The sequence below is a fragment of the Vulpes lagopus genome, chromosome 8, assembly GCF_018345385.1.
Source record: "Vulpes lagopus strain Blue_001 chromosome 8, ASM1834538v1, whole genome shotgun sequence".
Classification (NCBI taxonomy): domain Eukaryota; kingdom Metazoa; phylum Chordata; class Mammalia; order Carnivora; family Canidae; genus Vulpes; species Vulpes lagopus.
Window position 1 is genome coordinate 13,186,116 of NC_054831.1, and position 20,592 is coordinate 13,206,707.

At 45.6% G+C, this 20,592-nt stretch overlaps 1 protein-coding gene across 3 annotated transcripts in view; it reads left to right on the plus strand.

Annotated features, from left to right (window-relative positions):
* Positions 1-4,380: 4,380 nt before the first annotated feature.
* Positions 4,381-20,592, plus strand: part of DOCK10 (dedicator of cytokinesis 10) — a 260,880-nt gene continuing 244,668 nt past the window's right edge. The window contains exon 1 of one of the 3 annotated variants that reach the window (XM_041766384.1): positions 4,381-4,820. In XM_041766384.1, coding sequence (XP_041622318.1) covers positions 4,698-4,820 — 123 coding nt within the window. In that variant the 5' untranslated portion in view covers positions 4,381-4,697. The remainder of the gene's footprint in view (positions 4,821-20,592) is intronic. The other 2 variants (XM_041766383.1, XM_041766388.1) reach the window with 2 other exon arrangements.

Sequence of the window (20,592 nt, forward strand, 5' to 3'; positions counted from 1 at the left end):
GAGATTATGTTCCAAGCTGTAGCACATTACATTATTGTATGTTATTATTGGACATTATTACATAGTATTGGATTAATATTATAATATTCAGATATTATTATTGTTGTTCATGAAATTCCAGTCATTGAGTTGGGTGAAGGCATTGTCTTCAGAACGCCTGGATGTCCACGGTCTTGCCTGTACAAAGGCATCCTGCTCACTGCAAAGGTTCTTATGAGGATCAAATGTATTCATGTATGATTAAATGTATTAAATAGGAAAGATTTAAGAATTCATGACTGCTGTACAACTTTAGTGACAATAACGTTCACTGAAGTCTCCGTGCTAAGTACTTTTTAATAATGTTGATTTGACTTACGTAAGCCTTGCCACACAGGTGCCCATTGTTCTCCCTACTTTTCACCTAGGGAAACTGGGCTTTAGAGCATTTCTGTAACTTGCTGAAGGAAGAAGTAAAATTAGGGTTTGAATCCAGGCAAGTGGAGTCCAGAGCATGTGCTTATAACCACTATTCTCAATATTAGACACCACTGAAGATTCACTTGCCTTATTAATGAACCGTTCTCTGAGAAACAGGAATCAGGATGGGTATGTTTCTGTATTGGTACCTCTTAAAATGAAACCGTGCAGGTACAGAAGGCAGAGTACAGCCGAGGTGGTTGAAACAAATTGGGGGTGGGAAAGATGAAGAAACCTAATAGGCTTCACAACATTTTTTTTCTTTAGTTCTGAATTTTTATTGAATCTGTAGCTATGACCCTTTTCTCACTCTTAATTTCTTTAGGACATATTTTTTTTTTGTTTGTGAATAGGCTTTTGTATGCGTGATACAAAATTCAATAAGCACACAGGGTGTATAGCATAATACAGGGTGCATAATATGCTGTAATAAATGTACACACTTCTGTCTGTTAGCTGTCAAGTTCCCTTTCCCAGAAGCTAAAACTGTAATCTGTTACTTGTGCAACCTCCACCACAATTAATTTTGGAACATTTTCATTACCCTCAAAAGAAACCTTGTACCCATCAACCATCACTCTACTTTTCTCCAAGCCATTGTGGCCCTAGGCAACCATGAATTTACTTTTCTGTTTCTAGATTTCCCTATTCTGGAAGTTTCGTAAAAAAGCTATCATAAATATGTGGTCTTTTGTGGCTAGCTTCTTTCACTCAACCAAGTATTTTCGAGGTTCATCCACGCTGTACCACCTAGCGATACTTCATTTTTTTGATGTCAAAAAATATCCATTGTATGGGCGTACCACATTTTGTTTATCCCTTCGTCAGTTGATGGTTATCTGGGTTGTCTCTACTTTTTAGCTGTCGGGAATAGTAGTGCTGTGAACACTGTGTGCAACTCTTTGCGTGAATAGATATTTTCATTTCTGTGGGAGTGGAATTGCTGTGTCATGTGGTGACTCCATGTTTAACATTTTGAGGGACTGCCAAACTGTTTTCCAAAGCAGCTGCTTTTGGAAAGGTATTTTACATACCTACTGCTGACGTACCAGAGTTCCAATTTCTCCACAACTCCCACACTTTTTCCCCCCCATATTTTCCATTATGGCCATCTTAGTGGGTGTGGCATCTCACTGTGACTTAGATTTTCATTTCTCTAATGACTAATGATATGGAGCACTGGCCATTTGCATATTTTCTTTGTAGAAATGTATGTTCACATCCTTTGCCCATCCTCTCATTAGGCTATTTGTCTTTTCCTTGTTGTGTTACATTGTTTTTTGTTTTTTTTTTTAAGACCTTATTTTTTAAAGCAGTTTTAAATTCCCGACAAAATAAAGAAGATACAGAGATTTCCCTACCATACCACTCCATATCCATATTCTTTCCCATTATCATCATTCCCCAACAGACTGGTAGTACATTGTTATAATTGATAAACCTACATTGTCACATAAAAATCACCTCAAGTCTATAGTCTACATTAATGTCTTCATGGCATTTTCATAGATTTGCCTTTATAAAACGTATTAGCTGAATCTCTCCAGGGACCTGAGAGATGAGTGACCAGCAGAAAGCCGGAGAGTCCCAAATGAGCAAACCCGAAGTCCTGACTCTGCAGCAAAGAATGTCTGTGTCTATGCTGCGGCCAGGGGGAGACTTTCAGCTCTCTCCTTGGCATCCAGAGAGAGCATAAGTAAAACCTACAGGACTGTCAAGAGCTGAGGAATGTCCCAGTGAGCATTGTTATTGCAACGTCCATGGTCTCATTCATTTGGGGAATATAAATAATAGTGAAGGGGAATAGAAGGGAAGGGAGAAGAAATGGGTAGGAAATATCAGAAAGGGAGACAGAACATGAAGACTCCTAACTCTGGGAAACGAACTAGGGGTGGTGGAAGGGGAGGAGGGCGGGGGGTGGGGGTGACTGGGTGGTGGGCACTGAGGGGGGCACTTGATGGAATGAGCACTGGGTGTTAGTCTGTATGTTGGCAATTTGAACACCAATAAAAAATAAATTTATTATTAAAAAAAATAAACGTCCTGAGTCTAAAGGCCACTTACAGCCTCCTTCCTTCTAGTGTGACCCATGGAATGTACTCAAACAGGGTATATAGAATGAGCAAATCCGCACTTGTTCATCAACTTTATCAAATCTTACATCCATGCTCTGGGGGACCCCCTGAAGCAGCAGGAAGTAAAGTCCATAGTAATAAAGCACAGGTGATTTTCTCTTGTGGTTGAAGAATGGGTTGTATGGGTTACTCGGTGTTTTGGATCAGTTCAGCGAGTTGCCATACCTAGAACACATCATGGGGAATTTTTGATGACTATGGCCTTCCTTTCCAGCACACTTTTCTCTCCTCCTTTGTTTTTCTAGGCCTCAAGCACTCTGAGCTCTTTGACTTCACCAGCCCACTTAGGGCCCCAGGGAAGTCATCCAGAAACCAGTATTTATTGAGTGTCTACTACGTGCCAGGCGGTGCTCTGAAATCAGGGACAAAGACTAGACATCTCTACTTGGAAAGTTCAAGCTTATTTAAAAATGCTTCACACATTAGCTGTCTAGAGAGAAGGTGCATTCAAAGGGATCAACACAGATCACACTTGTTACAGGAGGGCATGGTTAGGAGGAGTTATTCCCACAAAGATCTTCATTTGCCACCACAGAGGCAACCACCTACTTTGCTTACCCTTAAAGCCGATGTAGTTCCCATATTGCCTAGCAATGTGAAAGCGTATAATGTAAGACCAGTACTTCGTCATGATGGGTGCCTTGGAACCAAACGATATTTCAGATGGCTCCTCCCAAATCTTACAGAGCTTCTGCCCATCTTGATTTCTAGAATGTACTGAAATGATGCCCAATCCGTACCTCTGATTTGCTGAGTCCCAGATAGCAGAGAGCTGACTCAAGCACATTTATCAGCTGCTCAAGAAGTTTTTATACCCAAGTGCAAGTGCAACCCTGTGTTAAAACTAGATACGGGCTTCGGAAAAATGTCATGGATCTATCAAAAGCAGTTAAGAAAAACCTAGAATACTTAGGAGTGGTTGTCCTGGATCTCTCCAAACTAGCATCCCAGGACTGCTCCTCTTCCCAGCCAGCCCCACACTGAGTTGAAGAACCATCCTGGGCGTGACTCAAGAGAATTCTTAGTGGACTTTGATCAGCTGGCTGGAGACGACGTGCAGACCGGAGGCATGTATGGCAAGAGTAGGAGCAGAAAAACAACACAAGTGTAAGTCTTCCCCATAACTAACCTCCCTACCTAGTAAACCTATAAGTGAGTTCTAACCCCTTCACTCTATCAAATACACTCCCCCCCCCCCCAGCCTCTCCCACCGCATCACCCTGGTGAATCATTCTCTAGCTTCCATGATCTGAAATGTCCTTGTTCACATACTCGAATTCGTTTGCTCAGCTTGGGAGTTTGCGGCCTCCCACCCCTAACCCCAAAATCTATCAGCCCTGCATAGCCTTAAAGGCCTTACCAGGTAGGCCTGGGAAGTCCCCCCACCCCCTTATCCCGGGTCTGCAGGACAATGTGAATTGGTACACGGTGGGCGCTTAATGAATACCAGGTGGAAGCACGCAGGACTTCGGAAGCCTGTTCCCAGGCCCGAGGGCGCACTTTGGGCAGAAGACACTGCTGAAGGCTGGCTCTGGGGATGCAGCTGAGATCCCCGCCACCCGACCCCCACTTAGCCTCTGGTCCCCCCACCCCCAAGGATGCGAAGACCAACTGCGCTGCGCCCGCGCGCGTCGCCCGCCTGGGAAGGTGGGGCCCCGGGGCAGAGGCGGCCACGGCGCCGGCCCGCGAGGAGCCTCCGGACGCGGGCGAGAGGCGTGGGCGGGCCCCGCCCGGAGCCGCGCGGCGGCCGCCCCGTGCCCTCCCCCGCGGCCTGCGGAGCCCCGGGGCGACGAGGCCAGCCCGGCCGGCCCGCTGGAGCCCCCCCGCGCCCCGGGGCCCCGCTGCACGGCCGCCGCCGCCGGGGCCGCTCGCCGAGTTGGCTGCGCGCGCCCGGGGAGCGCAGAGTTTGCAAAGTCGTCGCGAAGCTTCGGCGCAGGGAAGGGGGTGGGGGAGTGGGGGTGCGAGAGCGAAACACCCGCCTCCTGCGAGTGGAGCGAGGAAGAGGGGGGAGAGGCTCCGAGTTCCGCTTCCTGAACGGCGGGTGGGTAGACGAGGTTGGCGCGGGGAAGGCCGGCGGGACGCGCGCTCCGGGCGCCGCAGGCGATGGCCGGCGAGCGGACCCGCAGGTTCACCCGGAGCCTGCTGAGACCCGGGCAGGCGGCCGAGCTCAGGCACAGCGCCGCGTCCGCCGCCGCCGTGGCCGTCAGCAGCCGGCAGCAGCAGCGGGTGAGTGCGGCGTCCTCCGCGCCTTCCCGCGCGCCCCGGCCGCCCCGGGGCCCCGAGCCGGGCCTCCCACGCGCGCCCCCTCCCCGCGCGCCCCCTCCCCGCGCGCCCCCTCCAGTGCCCCCTCCCGCGCCCCCTCCCGCGCCCCCTCCCCGCGCCCCTTCCCGCACGCCCCATTCCCACGCGCCCCTTCCCCGTGCGCCCCCTCCAGCCCCCCCAGCGCCCCCTCCCCGCGCGCCCCCCCAGCGCCCCCTCCCCGCGCGCCCCTCCAGCGCCCTCTCCCCGCGCCCCTCTCCAGCGCCCCCTCCCCGCGCCCCTTCCCGCACGCCCCATTCCCACGCGCCCCTTCCCCGTGCGCCCCCTCCGGCCCCCCAGCGCCCCCTCCCCGCGCGCCCCCCCAGCGCCCCCTCCCCGCGCGCCCCTCCAGCGCCCTCTCCCCGCCCCCCTCTCCAGCGCCCCCTCCCCGCGCGCCTCCAGTGCCGCATCCCCGCGCCCCCTCCAGTGCCCCCTCCCGCGCCCCTTCCCGCACGCCCCATTCCCGCGCGCCTCCTTCCCGCGCGCCCCTTCCCCGTGCGCCCCCTCCAGCCCCCCCAGCGCCCTCTCCCCGCGCGCCCCTCCAGCGCCCTCTCCCCGCGCCCCTCTCCAGCGCCCCCTCCCCGCGCCCCCCTCCAGCGCCCCCTCCCCTGCCCCCTCCGCGAGGCAGCGCCACCGACGCTTCCCGGCCAGGGGCGCGCTGGGGGGCCGGGGACTCGCAGAAGCGCAGCGTGGGAGAGGAGAGGATGCGCGTGGGTTTGGGGGCTGCGGAGGCGGCGGGAGTGCCCGGCGAGTCCCACGGGCGCCAGGTGGTGGGGTGCCAGGGATGCGAGGGGCGGGGAGGCTACGGGAGGGAACCCCGCGGGCCACGGTCTGCGCGTCTCCCTCCCCACCCGCGACCGGCGCGGGGCGAGCAGGGGCTGCGGCCTGGGGTCCTCGGGGAGCCCCGCTCGCTCGCAGAGCAGTGCCCTTCGCACCACCGTCGGTCCACGCGGCCGAAAGCCGCAGACCACCCCATCCTGCTCCAGAAGGGGCCCGGGGAGCGGGCGGGCTGGGGGAAGCGAGGGTCACTAAGCCTCCCGTGGCTCCGGGTATTTTTCTAAGACGCTCACGGGGTTGTCCCGCCAAGCTCGCTCTCCTCGGTTACTTCCTCGTTGAAGCGCCTTCAAGTTCTGGGTGATTTCCGCGGGAAATCCCTGGGGCAGCAGCCAGCCATTCCGTCTGATGCCCAAATCCTATCCCTACCTCCCCAGACGCTCGGAAGTTCCAGTAGGTGTCACACTCCGGGGTGGAAGTGTCAGGAGAAGGGGACAAAAAAAAAATCACCTCTGGTGGGAATGGGGAGCGAGTGGGAAGAGGGTTACGGTAAGACCTGCGCTCCCCCGCGCTCTTGGCCTGCCTTTGCTGGACCGGAATCCCACGCTGTGGGTTTCATTTTCCCTATTGCCAGGAAATATCATTAGGAATTAAACGGCTTCTTTTAAGAGTGTCAAAGAAAGTGTTCCTCTTGCCAGTCACCCGTGAAGAGGGAGCCAAGAGCTGCCCAGAGCCAGTTCCCACAGCCAGGTCTTTTCTCTAAAGCCAGAGGTCGGAAAGTTGAACAGAACGGAAGCTAATTGCCTGGCATCAGTTGCCCAAAAGGGTGTGTGTGTGTGTGGGGGGGGGTGATGGGAGGGTGGCCAGGGTTGGTGGCCAGGGTGCCTTCTCTTTTACTTACCACTGGCTGGGGGCCGGAGTGACCCAGAGGTGATTTCAGCTGTTCAGCCGACCCTCTGCCAGGGGCTGCCCGCGGTTTGGATATCAGCGTGCACATTGTCAGGGCAGGAAGGACAAATTGTCAGAAAGGACATTTGGGGGGAAGGGGGGCGCGGAGGTGCCATCGAGGAGAAGCAGAGCTAATACGAAAAAGCTTAAACATACACAGAAAATGATTTTTGCTTCGGGATGATCCTTCCGGGTTGTGCACTTGTCATTCTCTGCCATTTACTTAACAGTAACTTTATTTGGCAGTCGATTTGTTTTTACCCAATCTTCGCATCGATCTGGTAGAGAAATGCAGAGAAAGAAGTAGCATTCATTTGGAATCAGCAGCTCTAAGTGGCTTTTTTTTTTTTTTTTTTTTTTGATTTGTGTTCTGTTTTTAGGTGGCTTCTCCTGAGTTTTGTGGTGCTAGAATTTCTGGAAAGAGTTTGTGTTCTAGATACACGCACACGACTTTCTCCGAATTTATGCCAGCTTTGAGATCCTAGGGTAACTTGTCAGAATGAATAAGCTCAATGTCTTAAAAAGAGTTGGAGGAGGGGGCGACTCCCTGGCAAAGGTGTCCCTGCTTCGCTCCCCTCGCTTCAGCACCTTGGCCAACACTCCTGATTTGGCTTTTGCCAAGACATTTCACTGGATCTTACACATCTAGTCAGGCAGTTTGGGCAGCGATTTTGGCAGCAAGAAGACACGTGCTTTGAATTTCGTTCTATCAGGTAACTAACTCTTAAAGGGAAACAGGAAGGTGACGAGTCCTCTGAGTTGGCACCCGCACTCAGTAGGATTCTGTGGGGCAGAGCATCCCTTTTGAACCTAAAACCTTCTAATTGGACTACGTGTGGAGACTAATCCTGGCTTACATGATCCGATCCCTTATCATCCTTTATGTTTGTTGCTTCGAGTCCTCAAACCCTGGTTGTCAAGGGAGAATATTAATAGGATAGGGGAAGAAGATTATGGGTAGCTCACTTCAGTATAGTCGAGTAGCATTGTGTGTAGTGGAGCAAACTGTCCTACATTGAAGAACATTTGAGAGACACTAGAAGGTCCTTTTGAGAAAAAAACTCTCATTGCTAGATTCATACGGTGCCCTTTCTGAAGTCTTTATTTGGGGGGCCAAAATCCTCCAGAAGGTTACAGAAAGATTATTGTAGGGTCGGAACTCTGCTCTATCCGGTAAGAATAGATAAAGCTGTCCGATTAATGAGACAGCTGAGTTGCGAACTCTGAGCCTGGGATATGTGCATATATACACACTCTTAACACACACATACATGTAGGACAGGAAGGCTGCAAAATGTGTGTGGCTTATGCAGAATACAGAGCAAAGAGATGCTGAGTGAGAGCAGTGGGTGAGAGCAGCTGACTAAGGGGCCCACTTTGAGGGCAGTTGCTGAAGGAAGTAGAGCTATATGGCAGAGCAAACTTGATTTCAATTTTAATCCAAAGCACCATGGCACACTCATGTGCAGGCAGACACTTCGCCAGAGCCAATCTCATTTGACATCCCTCTGAAGAACGATTATGAAGAGATATCCGACTCCCATGCTCACTGCAACATTTTCATGATAGCCAGGATACAGAAACAGGCCTAAGTGTCTGTCTAGGGATGACTGGATAAAGAAAATATGATATATAGCCCAATGTTAAAAAAGAAAGAAATCTTTTTTTTAAAAGATTTTATTCATTTATTCATGAGAGACAGAGAGAGATAGAGAGAGACAGAGACAGAGGCAGAGGGAGAAGCAGGCTCCATGCAGGGAGCCCGACATGGGACTCGATCCCGGGTCTCCAGGACCACGCCCTGGGCCTAAGGCAGGCACTAAACTGCTGAGCCACCCGGGCTGCCCCAAAAGAAAGAAATCTTGCCATTTGAGAGACACTGTGGATGAACCTAGAGAACATTATGCTGAGTGACCAAGTCAGACACAGAAAGAGGAATACTGCATGAATTTACTTATATGTGGAATCTAAAATAGTAAATAAAGCTCATAGAAGGAAAAAGTAGAATGGTGGTTACAGGGACAGGAGGTAGGAGGTGAGAGGGATGAAGAGATGGTGGTCAGAGACTACAAAGTTTCAGTTACCCAAGATGAATGATTTCTGGAGATCTAATGTACAGCATAGTTGACAATACTGGATTGAATACTTGAGAGTTGCTAAGAGGATTTTTAGTAAAATCTTCTCAACACACATACACACACACACACACACACAGTGGTAACTATGTAGAGGTGATGGTTAAGTTATTTAACTTCATCCTGCTGATCTTTTCACAATGTAAACATGTATCAAAATATCAAGTTGTACTCTTTAAATATGTACATTTTTTATATGTCACCGCATCTCAATGAAGTTGTTAAAAAGAAAAAAGCAATCCTAGTAATGCAGAACAGTTGTGAACAAAAGCTATATATTTTAAAAAAGAGAAATATTTGCTCCTTAGTTATTTTAGTTATTCTGAAATTTTTTTCATGGAAAACAAATGAATCACAACTCATGCCAAAGCCAATCTCAGGATTGAGTAGTTTAAGTCATTTCCAGACGCTCCCTTCATGGTAGATCCACAAAGCAAGCTTCTTTACAGCAGAATCTCAGTTGAAATATGATTAGAAACATGTCTCCCATGTCAGTGGGAGAATTTTATTGAGTGTTTTATTACTTTGGTTGAATATACATGCCATGTTGGCCTCAAAGTTGTAATGCCACTAATTAGTTCTTTTTAGGAAGCTATTCTTTTAAAACGTATGAAGTGTATTTGCATTTTTACATGAATTAGTTCATTTAGATAGCTTCCTACAATTCATTAAGTATAAAGATTTGTATGTAAACTTTTCTGTCTATCTTTGATAGTATTTCAAAAGCAAAATCCTTTTAAATGAAGGTAGAGGCGACTTTTCTGCTAACACCACATCTGGTCTGACTCTGAGAGAAATGGAGCTTTATTTTATGGAACGTGATTGGGTGAGTCAGAGAAATGGAAGACTCTGAGGAACAAATAATCATTTGGTCAGTTTTTGCCTAAAGCCTTCTATGTATTTCCCAGATGGGAACCACTTTATTTGTATGCACTCTTTGATGCATTTATGACATTTACTCTGTTTTTTTTTTAATTTTTATTTATTTATGATAGTCACAGAGAGAGAGAGAGAGAGAGGCAGAGACACAGGCAGAGGGAGAAGCAGGCTCCATGCACCGGGAGCCCGACGTGGGATTCGATCCTGGGTCTCCAGGATCTCGCCCTGGGCCAAAGGCAGGCGCCAAACCGCTGCGCCACCCAGGGATCCCCTATGACATTTACTCTGTTGTCACACGAAAATTCCTCTGCAAGTCATTGTTGCATTATAATGAACTTTGTTTACCTCTTTTATCTATTTTTATTTATTATGGAAGTACAATTGACATACAATGTTGTATTAGTTTCAGGGATACAACATAGTCATTCTACAGTTCTATACACTACTCAGTGCTCACCATGACAAGCGTAGTCACCATCTGTCACCATACATTATTGCAAAATTATTGACTATATTCCCTATACTGTGCTTTTCATCCTGTGACTTGTTTCCTTTATAACTGGAAGTTTGTACCTCTTATTCCCCCTCATCTATTTCATCCATAGCCCCCATCCGCCACCCCTCTGGCAACCACCAGTTCATTCTTTGTATTTAAGAAGCCTTTGTCTTTTGTTCGTGCATTTGTTTTGTTCTTAAGATTCCACATATAAGAAATCATATGGTATTTGTCTTTTTTCTGACTTATTTCACTTAGAGTAATGCCCTCTAGTTCTATTCATGTTGTTGCAAATAACAAGATTTCCCTCTTCTTTTTATGACTGAATAATACTCCATAAAAAGAGTGTGTGTGTATAAATATATATACTACAAATATACTATATACACTACATCTTTTTTATCCATTAATTCATTCATGGATGGATGCTTGGATTGCTTCCATATCTTGGCTAACATATATAATGCTTCAGTAGGCATAGGAGTGCTTATGTCTCTTTGATTTTATGTTTTCATATTCTTTGGGTAAATACCCAGTAGTAGAATTACTGGATCACGTGGTATTTCTGTTTATTAACTTCTTTTGAAGAGGAAACATCCTGCCACAAGTGATTGTACTTAACCAGTATGGGCGTATGCAGAAAGCATAAAGGGCAAGTGGCTGGCTGAGAAAGGACAGTGTTGACCTCAGTAATCACAAAAATTCCATATCCTCACTTTCATTTGACATTTTGTAACTTCTGTACTCCAGTGATACTACTTTTGATATTTTAAGGAGCTTTGAATAAGTAGCAGAACCTCTGACAGACCAAAGATCTCTGGTTGAGAAGTCATGTCTGTAAACATGTTTATAGGAGCAGAAGGAAGAATTTCCTCTCCTCTGAACTTTGTGATATGTAAATAGTTGAGAGTAGGAGGGGCTTCAAAAACTTGAGTGGGAGACACTAGAATTTCCAAAAAGTCGCATGCTGGGAGTAAGAGTGAGTGACTGATGCAGAAAGTGATACTGAATGAAAATAAAACACTTGTCCCACTGTCCACAGCTAGGGTGTAAGCAGCGTGCAGAGTGAAGGCCTGTTTGTTCGGCACCCACAGCACGGGCGTGTTTGGTTTGGTTTGGTTTGGTTTGGTTTTGACAGGGTTCTTTGTAGCAAGGGTGTTTATACTTTAGCAGAAGTCATCATCACACGGTTTGTGCTATTTGTGTTCCTTCATGAGGGACGTCCCCAGGCTGGTCTAGAAGTCAACGCAAACTTAGTTTACAACATCAAGGTTGAATGGTATTGATTGTATCGATTAAAGGTTTTTTTATTCTCAAGGGCCTTGCAGAATGGATTTGGAAGATAAAAAATAACAACAGGGGATCCAGGTAACTTCCAGATGGATCCAAAAATGAAAGAATGAGTGTAATTCTTGGCTGTCTTCTTCTTTATGATGATTTTCCCTGAAGCCTAGCACAGAAGAAGAGCCATAATATATGTGTTAGGATAAACCATTCTTGGAGAACCCACGAAGTGCCTGGTATGGAGTTCAGTGTATAATCTTCAGAGCCGTCCAATCAGGATGCTATTATTGTTACAAATTAGAGAGGAAGCCATCGAGACTCATAGGTTTAAATACCTCGCTCTAAGTTAAGGAACCTCTCTTGCATCCTGAATAGTAACTAGCAGAGTGTTACCTTCTCATTCTGGCTTCCAGCAGCATCTCTAAACTGGAAGACAGGGAGTTGAATTCACTTGATGTTGCACTCTGATTGTTAGCTCTACCTGAGGAAGAGGAACTCTGTCTTTCCCAATGATAATTCAGAATACCCATCAGTGCCCCTTTTTTGCTTTCCTCTGAGGTTAGAAGCCGCAGCAGAAGCTGTTCCAAGTATTCATAATAATGTTAGACCCCCTTAAGGCAACCAGAGTTCAATTGTTAAGTCCGTCAGACATAAACTTGCTCAGTCATCCCCATGCCATCTATCTGGCAAAGCCATAAGCATGTTGTGAAAGGGTGTGGGGCTATTTCTTCTCAAGTCTACTTCTGTCTAGGAAGCCTGCTTCTCCCTCTCCAGAAAGTGCCTGAAATTTTCCAGGGCATCATGTGTCCTTGAGCACATATTTTCATTTACCTAAGTTGTGTTGCAATTCATTTTCTCATGCACTTTATTATTAACCGGAGTGATTCGAAATGTCTTAGGAAGATGCATATATAAGGCAACAATAAAAAATACAGTGAGTAAGAGGGCAAGTAGCAATATTAACAGCAAAAAAACTGTATTAGGAAAGTTAGATGTTGTCAAGAGTAGGTCAATGGAGAAGGATCAGTTAATACAATGCATAACCATTAAGTTCTACAGTCTAAGATTGTTTCATAGTGGCCAAGTCAGAAAGGAAAACATGGCCAGCCATGAGATTAAGAGGTCTGCAATATAAAAGAAAATAATTGGCTCTCTGCATGTTTGGCTTTAACTTATACTGAGATTCTAGAGATGAGACTTTTTTTTTCTGTGATTTTTCACTCAGGGCGGTGTTGACTCTCACCACTTAGAATGTGGTCCATGGGCCAGCAGCATTGGAATCACCTGGGAGCTTGTTAGAAATGCAGAGTCCCAGTCCCCATGCCAATCTACTGGAAGAGAACATGTATTTATCAAGCTCCTCTGGGCATATTAACATTTGAGAAACACAAAAGTAAGCTACAAGCTTAGCCATATTTTTGCAGTATATTGTCAAGTAAAGGCAATTGCGTGAGGGTCCAACACAATATAGCTTATTCTGTGGCTCTTTGAAAGAGTTGCTTGGGGCAAAAATAAACTTTAGATCACCTAGCAAAGTGTGAAAATGGGATGGGTTCCTTGCTAAGTGACTTTGGGAAGTCCCTTGATCGTTTCTATTCTATTTTCTCCTTCGTGCAGCACCTTAACTGTGGCGTGAACTTACACTCCCAGGTTAAGTAAAAAAATTCCATAACGTATCTGAAATAGTCACAGTCTGAAGCTGCAAAAGTTCCCACCCAGGTTATGGCCCTAAAGATGAGTTCCAGCATGAAGCCAGTGTGATCCTGCTTACCAGAGAATTTTAAAGCAACATCACTACAACTCATGAAGGACACTCATTAATGATTCTTCGCTGCTTTCTAAGATTTTATGTTGCTATCATTGAAACCCTTAGTGATTTGAAAATAAGTGGTTATATCAGAAAATCTGAATGCTAGAATCTGAAAATCATGGAAGTTTTTTTTTTCTTTTCTAGTCATTGAGTCTCAGAAAAACATGATGTCTCTCCAAGTAGGAACTTTTTTTAAGATTTTATTTATTTATTCATGAGAAACACACACACACACACAGAGAGAGAGAGAGAGAGAGAGAGGTAGAGACGTAGGCAGAATGAGAAGCAAGCTCTCTGCAGGGAGCCCGATGTGGGACTGAATCCCAGGACCTCGGGATCACACTCTGAGCCGAAGGCAGATGCTCAACCACTGAGCCACCCAGGGATCCCAAGTAAGAATGTTCTAAGGATGGAATTCTATGGTGTTAAAGTCTAGAGTTCCCCACATGTTGTGATGAGGCCCAGGATCTCTTTGGCTGTCTTTCACCTGGTTTGGGGGATGCTCTTTCTTCTCCTCCACCATGCACGAGCACTTTGAACAATTTGGTCACAGACCCTGGCTCTGTGACCCTTTGTGAAGTCATCCCTCCTTTTGCAGTCTCTGTTTTCTCATCTGTGAAGTTAAGGGATCAGATGATTGGGTTCTTGCACCTGCCATTCCTCTGCCCCAGAGTTCTCAGGGCTTCTCCTCCTCCCCCCGTTAGGTTCTCAGATGTCACCTTCTCAGCAAGGTCATCCCTGGTCACCAAGTGGCAGTAGGTCCCTCTGCTGTCCCTCTGCTACAGGCTTCTGTATTCCATTCCTGTCCTTCACGTTCCCCGGGACTCCGACCACCAGCTAAAGTAGATGTTTCCTTAATTTCTTGTTTCTCTTTCCCCAACTTCCTCCTTCAAACATATGTGCCATTGAGAGAGGCAACGTGTCTATTTCACTTCTTTTACACTCTATTTACTATATGAAAGTAAGGGGGGGAATCTCCTTTTTCACTGCAAATGAGGTGCTAGAAGCAGCATCAGGAGAGTAGGCTGGTTGCACATGAGTAAGCCACTGTAATGGAGTTAGGACTCACAAATGGCCAGTGTGTTGGGGGTCTGCTACTGATGTTCCTTGAGTCATCTTCACAGTGTCTTTGCAGAGACAGGGAGCATGTCCTGTGTGCCAGGTACTTGACTCATACAATCTCTCTTAATCCTCATGACAGGTGCGTCCCAAAGGATTTTTATTCCTATTATATAGACGAGGAAGGAGATGCCTTGAGGTCCGGATTGCCCCACATCAAGAGACTAGTCATTGATGAATCCCAGAGTCGCAGCAGGTAGTCCCACTCCAGATCCTGTGTTCTCCACAGCTGCTCTATCCCGGGGGCCAGTTCCACCAGGCAGACAGGCAGGCAGGCCTCGTGAAGTTAAACATGCAGTCAGCATCCATGCCAGAGAGCTCGGACAGAAAAGGAAACCCCGGAGTACTCACCATAGGAAGAGATTTTGAAAAAGAGGTGTGTGTGTGTGTGTGTGTGTTTTGAAGACTTTATCTATTCATGAGAGACACAGAGACATAGGTGGAGGGAGAAGCAGGCTCCCCATGGGCAGCCCAGTGTGGGACTCGATCCCAGGATCCTGGGGTCAGCACCCAAGCCAAAGGCAGAGGCTCAACCACCGAGCCACCCAGGTGTCCCAATAAAGGGGAGTGTCTTAACAGGAGAACTACTTTTGGCTCTGCTCACCTGTTCTGCATTGATGACATCTCAGTGACGCAGGGTATCAGGGATGCCTCCAACTCTACACACTGTATCCTGGCTCAGTAGTTTCCCTAGCACAGGACTGGCACGGGGTGGGTTAAGCTTTGCAAACAAAGGCTCCTTCAACTCTGAAAGGGGCATCATTTTGAGTCGTCCTCTTCTATAGAAATACATTTCTGGCATGATAAGCATGGAGTAATTGGGTTGCAGCATTACATCTGCTACATTGTCTTGTGTAGTCTTGGTTTTGATGTTCATGTTTACAAATGAGAGGAGTTTTTTTCCACTGAAGTGAGATTTGTTTGCTCTTATCTTTCGCTGCAGTGTCAGTCAGCTGGAAAGAAATGCTTGTGTTTGCTGGACTCGACATGTTGACCTACATTAAATGATGTAGAAATAATAAAATTTAATGAATGTGACTGAGTTATTAGCAATAGAGAAAAACACTTGCCTTTGAAAATGTTAATATTTTGCAATTGGATTGAAGTTGGAAACGCCTCTGAGACTAGAAGAATTAATGGACCCAAATTAACCAAAGTTCCTTTAATTGTGCTGCTAAATGTGAAAATAGTCAGTTTTTCTAATTCAATTTCAACATACCACCTCTCCTGATGGAATTTGGGAAACTTGGCAGCTCGTTAAGCTAAACACCAAAATGGCAGAGTAACAATGGGATGGGGGGGTGGTCTGTTTAAAAAGATGGCACCATTTATGATGGCACAATGAGCTTTTCTTTATGTAATTATTTTACTAATTACAAATTTAAGTGACTAATTAAGGTTGTCAAAATGGCCAATGACTTTGGCCTTTCAGATCGCACATTCTATATAAAGAACACCAACATGAACATTTGATGTGGCAAACAAGCAAACAAAAAACTGAAACAAAATTTGCTACTCAATGAAATGTGATAATTAAGTTATTTTTGAACATCCATTGTTTATTTGATTAGCTCTTAAAAATCTCTTGGTCACTGTTCTTGAGAATGAGAAAATGGAAATTGATTACAGCTGAGTAACTTCCACAAAAATGAAAAGTGATGTGAAAGCTCAGTGACTTCTTTGAAGAAGAAAATGCAAATATGGATACCTAATATTTGAGGTTATTTAGATTTATGTTTTTACATTATTTATTTAAAAATCAGATATTTAGGGGCACCTGGGTGGCTCAGTTGGTTAAGTGTCCGATTCTTTTTTTTTTTTTTTAAGATTTTTATTTGTTTATTCATGAGAGACAGAGAGAGAGAGGCAGAGACACAGAACAGACAGGGGGAGAAGCAGGCTTCTTCACGCAGGGAGCCCGATGTGGGACTTGATCCCAGATTTCCAGGATCAGGCCCTGGGCTGAAGGCAGTGCTAAACCGCTCAGCCACCCAGGCTGCCCCAAGTGCCCAATTCTTGATTCTGCCTCAGGTCATGATCTCAGGGTCCTGAGATTGAACCTCATGTCAGGCTTCATGCTCAGTGTGGAGTCTGCTTGAGATTCTCTCTCCCTCCCTCTGCCTCTCCCCCAGCATGTTCTCTCTCTCAAATAAACAAATAAATCTTAAAAAAAAAAAAAACAATAAAAATCTGACATTTATTCAAAAGAGGATTTCACTTCCAAATAAAAAGTATTCCAGTTTGCTTTAAAGCATATCTATAGGGGCACCTGGGTGGCTCAGTTGGCTAAGCATCTGCCTCCACTCAGGTCATGATCCCAAGGTCCTGGGATCGAGTTCTGCATCAGGCTCCCTGCTCAGTGGGGAGTCTGCTTCTCCCTCTCCCTCTGCCTGCTGCTCCCCCTGCTTGTGCTCACACTCTCTCTGTGTCAAATAAATAAATAAATAAATAAATAAATAAATAAATAAATAAAATCTTAAAAAAAAATAAATCACATCTATATATAGCTATTAGGTTTCTGTGTATGTGAAAATACTACTAATAAAATTATAGACATACTAATATGGACAGAGGGGTCCTTTCAGGACCTTTCTAAATTTAAAAATTTTTTTTAAGATTTTATTTACTTATTCATGATAAAGAGAGAGAGAGAGGTAGAGACACAGGCAGAGGGAGAAGCAGGCTCCATGCTGGGAGCCCGACACGGGACTTGCATCTTGGGACTCCAGGATCACGCCCTGGGCCAAAGGCAGGTGCTAGACCGCTGAGCCATCCAGGGATCCCCTTTCAGGACGTTTCTGAGTGCTAACATGAAGGGTTCATTTATTAACTTCAATTTTTTTAAGCCCAAACCATTGCATGGCTGTTATCTAATCAATTTGGGGGGAGGGGGGAAGTACGTATCTTTTTGCCATTAGGAAGCAGTGGCTTCCACGCTGTGTAACCTTGACCAAGGTCTTTAAGCTTCCTTGGGTTTCAGTTTCCTTGTCTTTAAAAGAAGAAGGTTGGACACTGAGAACTTTAAAGATGCTTTTGTCCTAAAAATCTAGGGAGTTCTTATTCCCTTAAACAGGTTTTCATACTGGATTAAAATATTTTTTTTTCATTTTAATAACACCATTATTGATTAAGATATCTGATTCTAGCAACTGGAAGAATTGGTTCAAATAAGCTACATTTGAATTTGCATTTCAGCATTGAAAATGATAACACCAAGTGACTATGTGAGGATGTAATGGAGGGAATGGCCATTCATACCCCTAAAGGACAGGCCAAGGGGATGAGAATTGGCAAAAGGACAGTCAGCAGCAGTGACCAAGGTGTGCGAGACAGGTTCTTCCAACCTGGGGGGGTGCTCCAATGCAACGTTACAATCTCATTTCCCTCTTTGCCTTCCTGCTGAGAAGAGAAAGACCCATCTGCCTTAGGAGAGGAAGCTTTCCAGTTCCCGTGCCCAGGTCTTTGGCTTACAGACCTGGCCAGGATCCTCCCAGCCCCCACATGCCCGGAATATAGGTGAGTGGCCGGGAGAGTTTGCACTCTCCTCCAAGCTCCACACCTCCCTTGCCATCAAAAAAGCAGCAAGAACCTCTCTTTTGCTAGTTTTCTGTCTCTATTTTTTGCCTCCGCTTCTGTCATCTCCTCTCAAACCTGAAAAAGGTAGTATTATCTGTCTCTGCCCTAGTATGATTTCATAGGTGTTAGGAAGACAGCAGTCTTCTCTCCCAGATTGTTCACCTAGCAGCCTGATCCCTAACAAGATCGAGGGTATTTTACTCAGCAGTTGGAGATCAACCTTAAATATATAAGATTTCCATGGACTTAAATTCAGGCCAAAGTGAAAATCCTTTCCCCAGCAGGTGTACCTTGGAAGGGACCCGAATCCCTTGCGATAAAAAGGCATAGACATGGGGTACTGGTGGTGTGAAGGATAAAGTTCTATCACTTTACTGGTAGCTAATCTGGTCTCTGACACAGCTTACATGACACTTGTCCCTCTTGCCTCTTCTGGACCAGGGGGACCAAGCATGGCTTTGCCTGCACATTTCCAATACCCAAGAGGATAAGCAGTGTAGTTATTGTTTCCATGTTCCCAGGGCAGCAAAATGTCTGGCACATAGTTGATGTTTACCAAATGGCTTGTTAGATGTAAGAAGGCATGTTCCCCTTGGAGATGGCAGAAGTTCGAGTTGGGCAGCAAAAGGAGATCTAAGCACCTGGTTTGCAATAAAGGTCTTGGGTATGTTCGAGAAGAAATACTTAGGCGATCGAGTATCAGCATATATATATATATATGGTATATAGTATCTGGTCCGTAGTCATAAACTGAATTGAAGTAAACTGAACAGAATCAAATTTAAGATTCCCACAAAAAGCTATTCAAAGACAAAAAAAAATTAAGTGTTGGTTGGCATGAATGTGTACTCTGGAATAAATAAGATTCAGCTGAGCAGGTGTTATCATTGTTCCAATACCAACCCCTTCCCTTGTGGGCGCTTCCCTGGCACACACAGGCCTCACTGTTTGGCCAGGGATGTTATTGTCATTCCCACTGATGCTGTGAGCAGTCACAAGTAGGGACAAAATACAACTCGGAGCTGGGTGCAGAGAATGATTGATTAAAATCCAAGAAGTGTGGGCGACAGAATTTTGACATCAGTCCGTTCCCAGTCCCATAATGGACAGTGGTTTATATTGTCAAGGAAACTCTTCATATATCACCAAAGCTATATGATTTTGTCAGTGAATGTTTGTGCTATTTTAGTTCTTAAGAACTGTTTTTTTTTTTCCTTTAGGTCCGGGAGCTTTTCTGACACTGTTTTCAGATACTGTAATAACTGCTCCATGTGGGTTTTTTTTTTAATTCCAATTTTCACTTAATAGTCTCTTTTTACAGCTGTACTTTGTAAACTCTTGTGGCTTTTATTAAATTAATAACTCAAAACCTAGAAAATAAGGAAGAAAAAACTCATGATAACAATGAGTAACAACTTTTGGTGTGTTTATTTGAAAAATTTGTTGACAAAAATACTCTTTGACACACATTTAAGCTAATACCAAGCTTGTAAATGTTTAATGTGCATTAAGTGATTCCAGCTAAATTTTGCCCTGAGGATTCTTTCTTCTGGCATTCACATATACCAATGCCATATGAAATACATATTCTGAGTGAGCAATGGGAATTGGCGCTACATTTCTTGGCATCCTACAACTGTAAACATTCAGACCTGATAGATGAGTTAGCCTGAAACAGAAATGGAAACTGAATCACACAGAGGTTTAAGTGGTATGGTCAGAGTCACAGAGCAAGGCCACGGATGATCTCAGATCCATTGCCTTTTGTCCCTTCAGCTCAGGGTACCATCTCCAGCCATCAGTATAATTTACTATCATGCAATGGAAGTCTAGAATTTTACTTATATCTCCATTGGACTCTCCAGTAAAAGTGAATAAGCCTTCAACCCCCAAAAGGGCACTGCCTTCAAAGAAGTTTAAATAGTACGTGTGTGGTTTACTTCTTGAACATAGGAGGTCAGTATTATCTGTTGTTTGTCGAGCCTCTATGATTTATATTTATTTGGTGGCAGGTTGAAACTGTGTGCCTCTGGCCTGTGAGTGCAGGGGAGGGTGAGGTTGTGTCCTCGGGCTTGTGTCACTCCTGTAAGCTGGCACAATGCCTTTCATTGCAGCCTCTAGTGATCTGAGTGATGGCATGTTATCTCTGGTGTCCTCAGAAGTGATCAGAACTTGACTCCATCTGGGTCTCTATGACTTGTAGAGACACAAACACTGTCACTAGATTTCTATAGCTGGCATAACAAGGTTATGACAAATTTCACACAGATGTATTATATCACCATAGTGTAGGTGAGAGGTCCAGTAGGAGTCTCACTAGACTAAAATCAAGTGTCAGCAGGGCTTTATCCCTTTTTGCAGGCTTTTGCAAGGGGAAAATCTGTTTCCTGTTTATCTGGGTTGTTTGCAGGATTCAGTTCCTTGCAACTGTAGGGACAAGGTTCCAGTTTCCTTGCTGGATGTAAACTGAGGGACATTTCCAGCTTCTAGAGGTTACCATATACCTTGTTCCTGGCCTCTTCCCTCCACCTCCAGGGCCAGCAAAGGTAGATCAAGTTCTTCATGTGTCACATCTGTCTGCCTTTCTCTTCTGCTGTTAGGGACTCAGGTGACTAGATTGAGTTACCTGGATAATCCAAGAGACTGTCCCCATATCAGTGTCTTTAACCTCATCCCAGT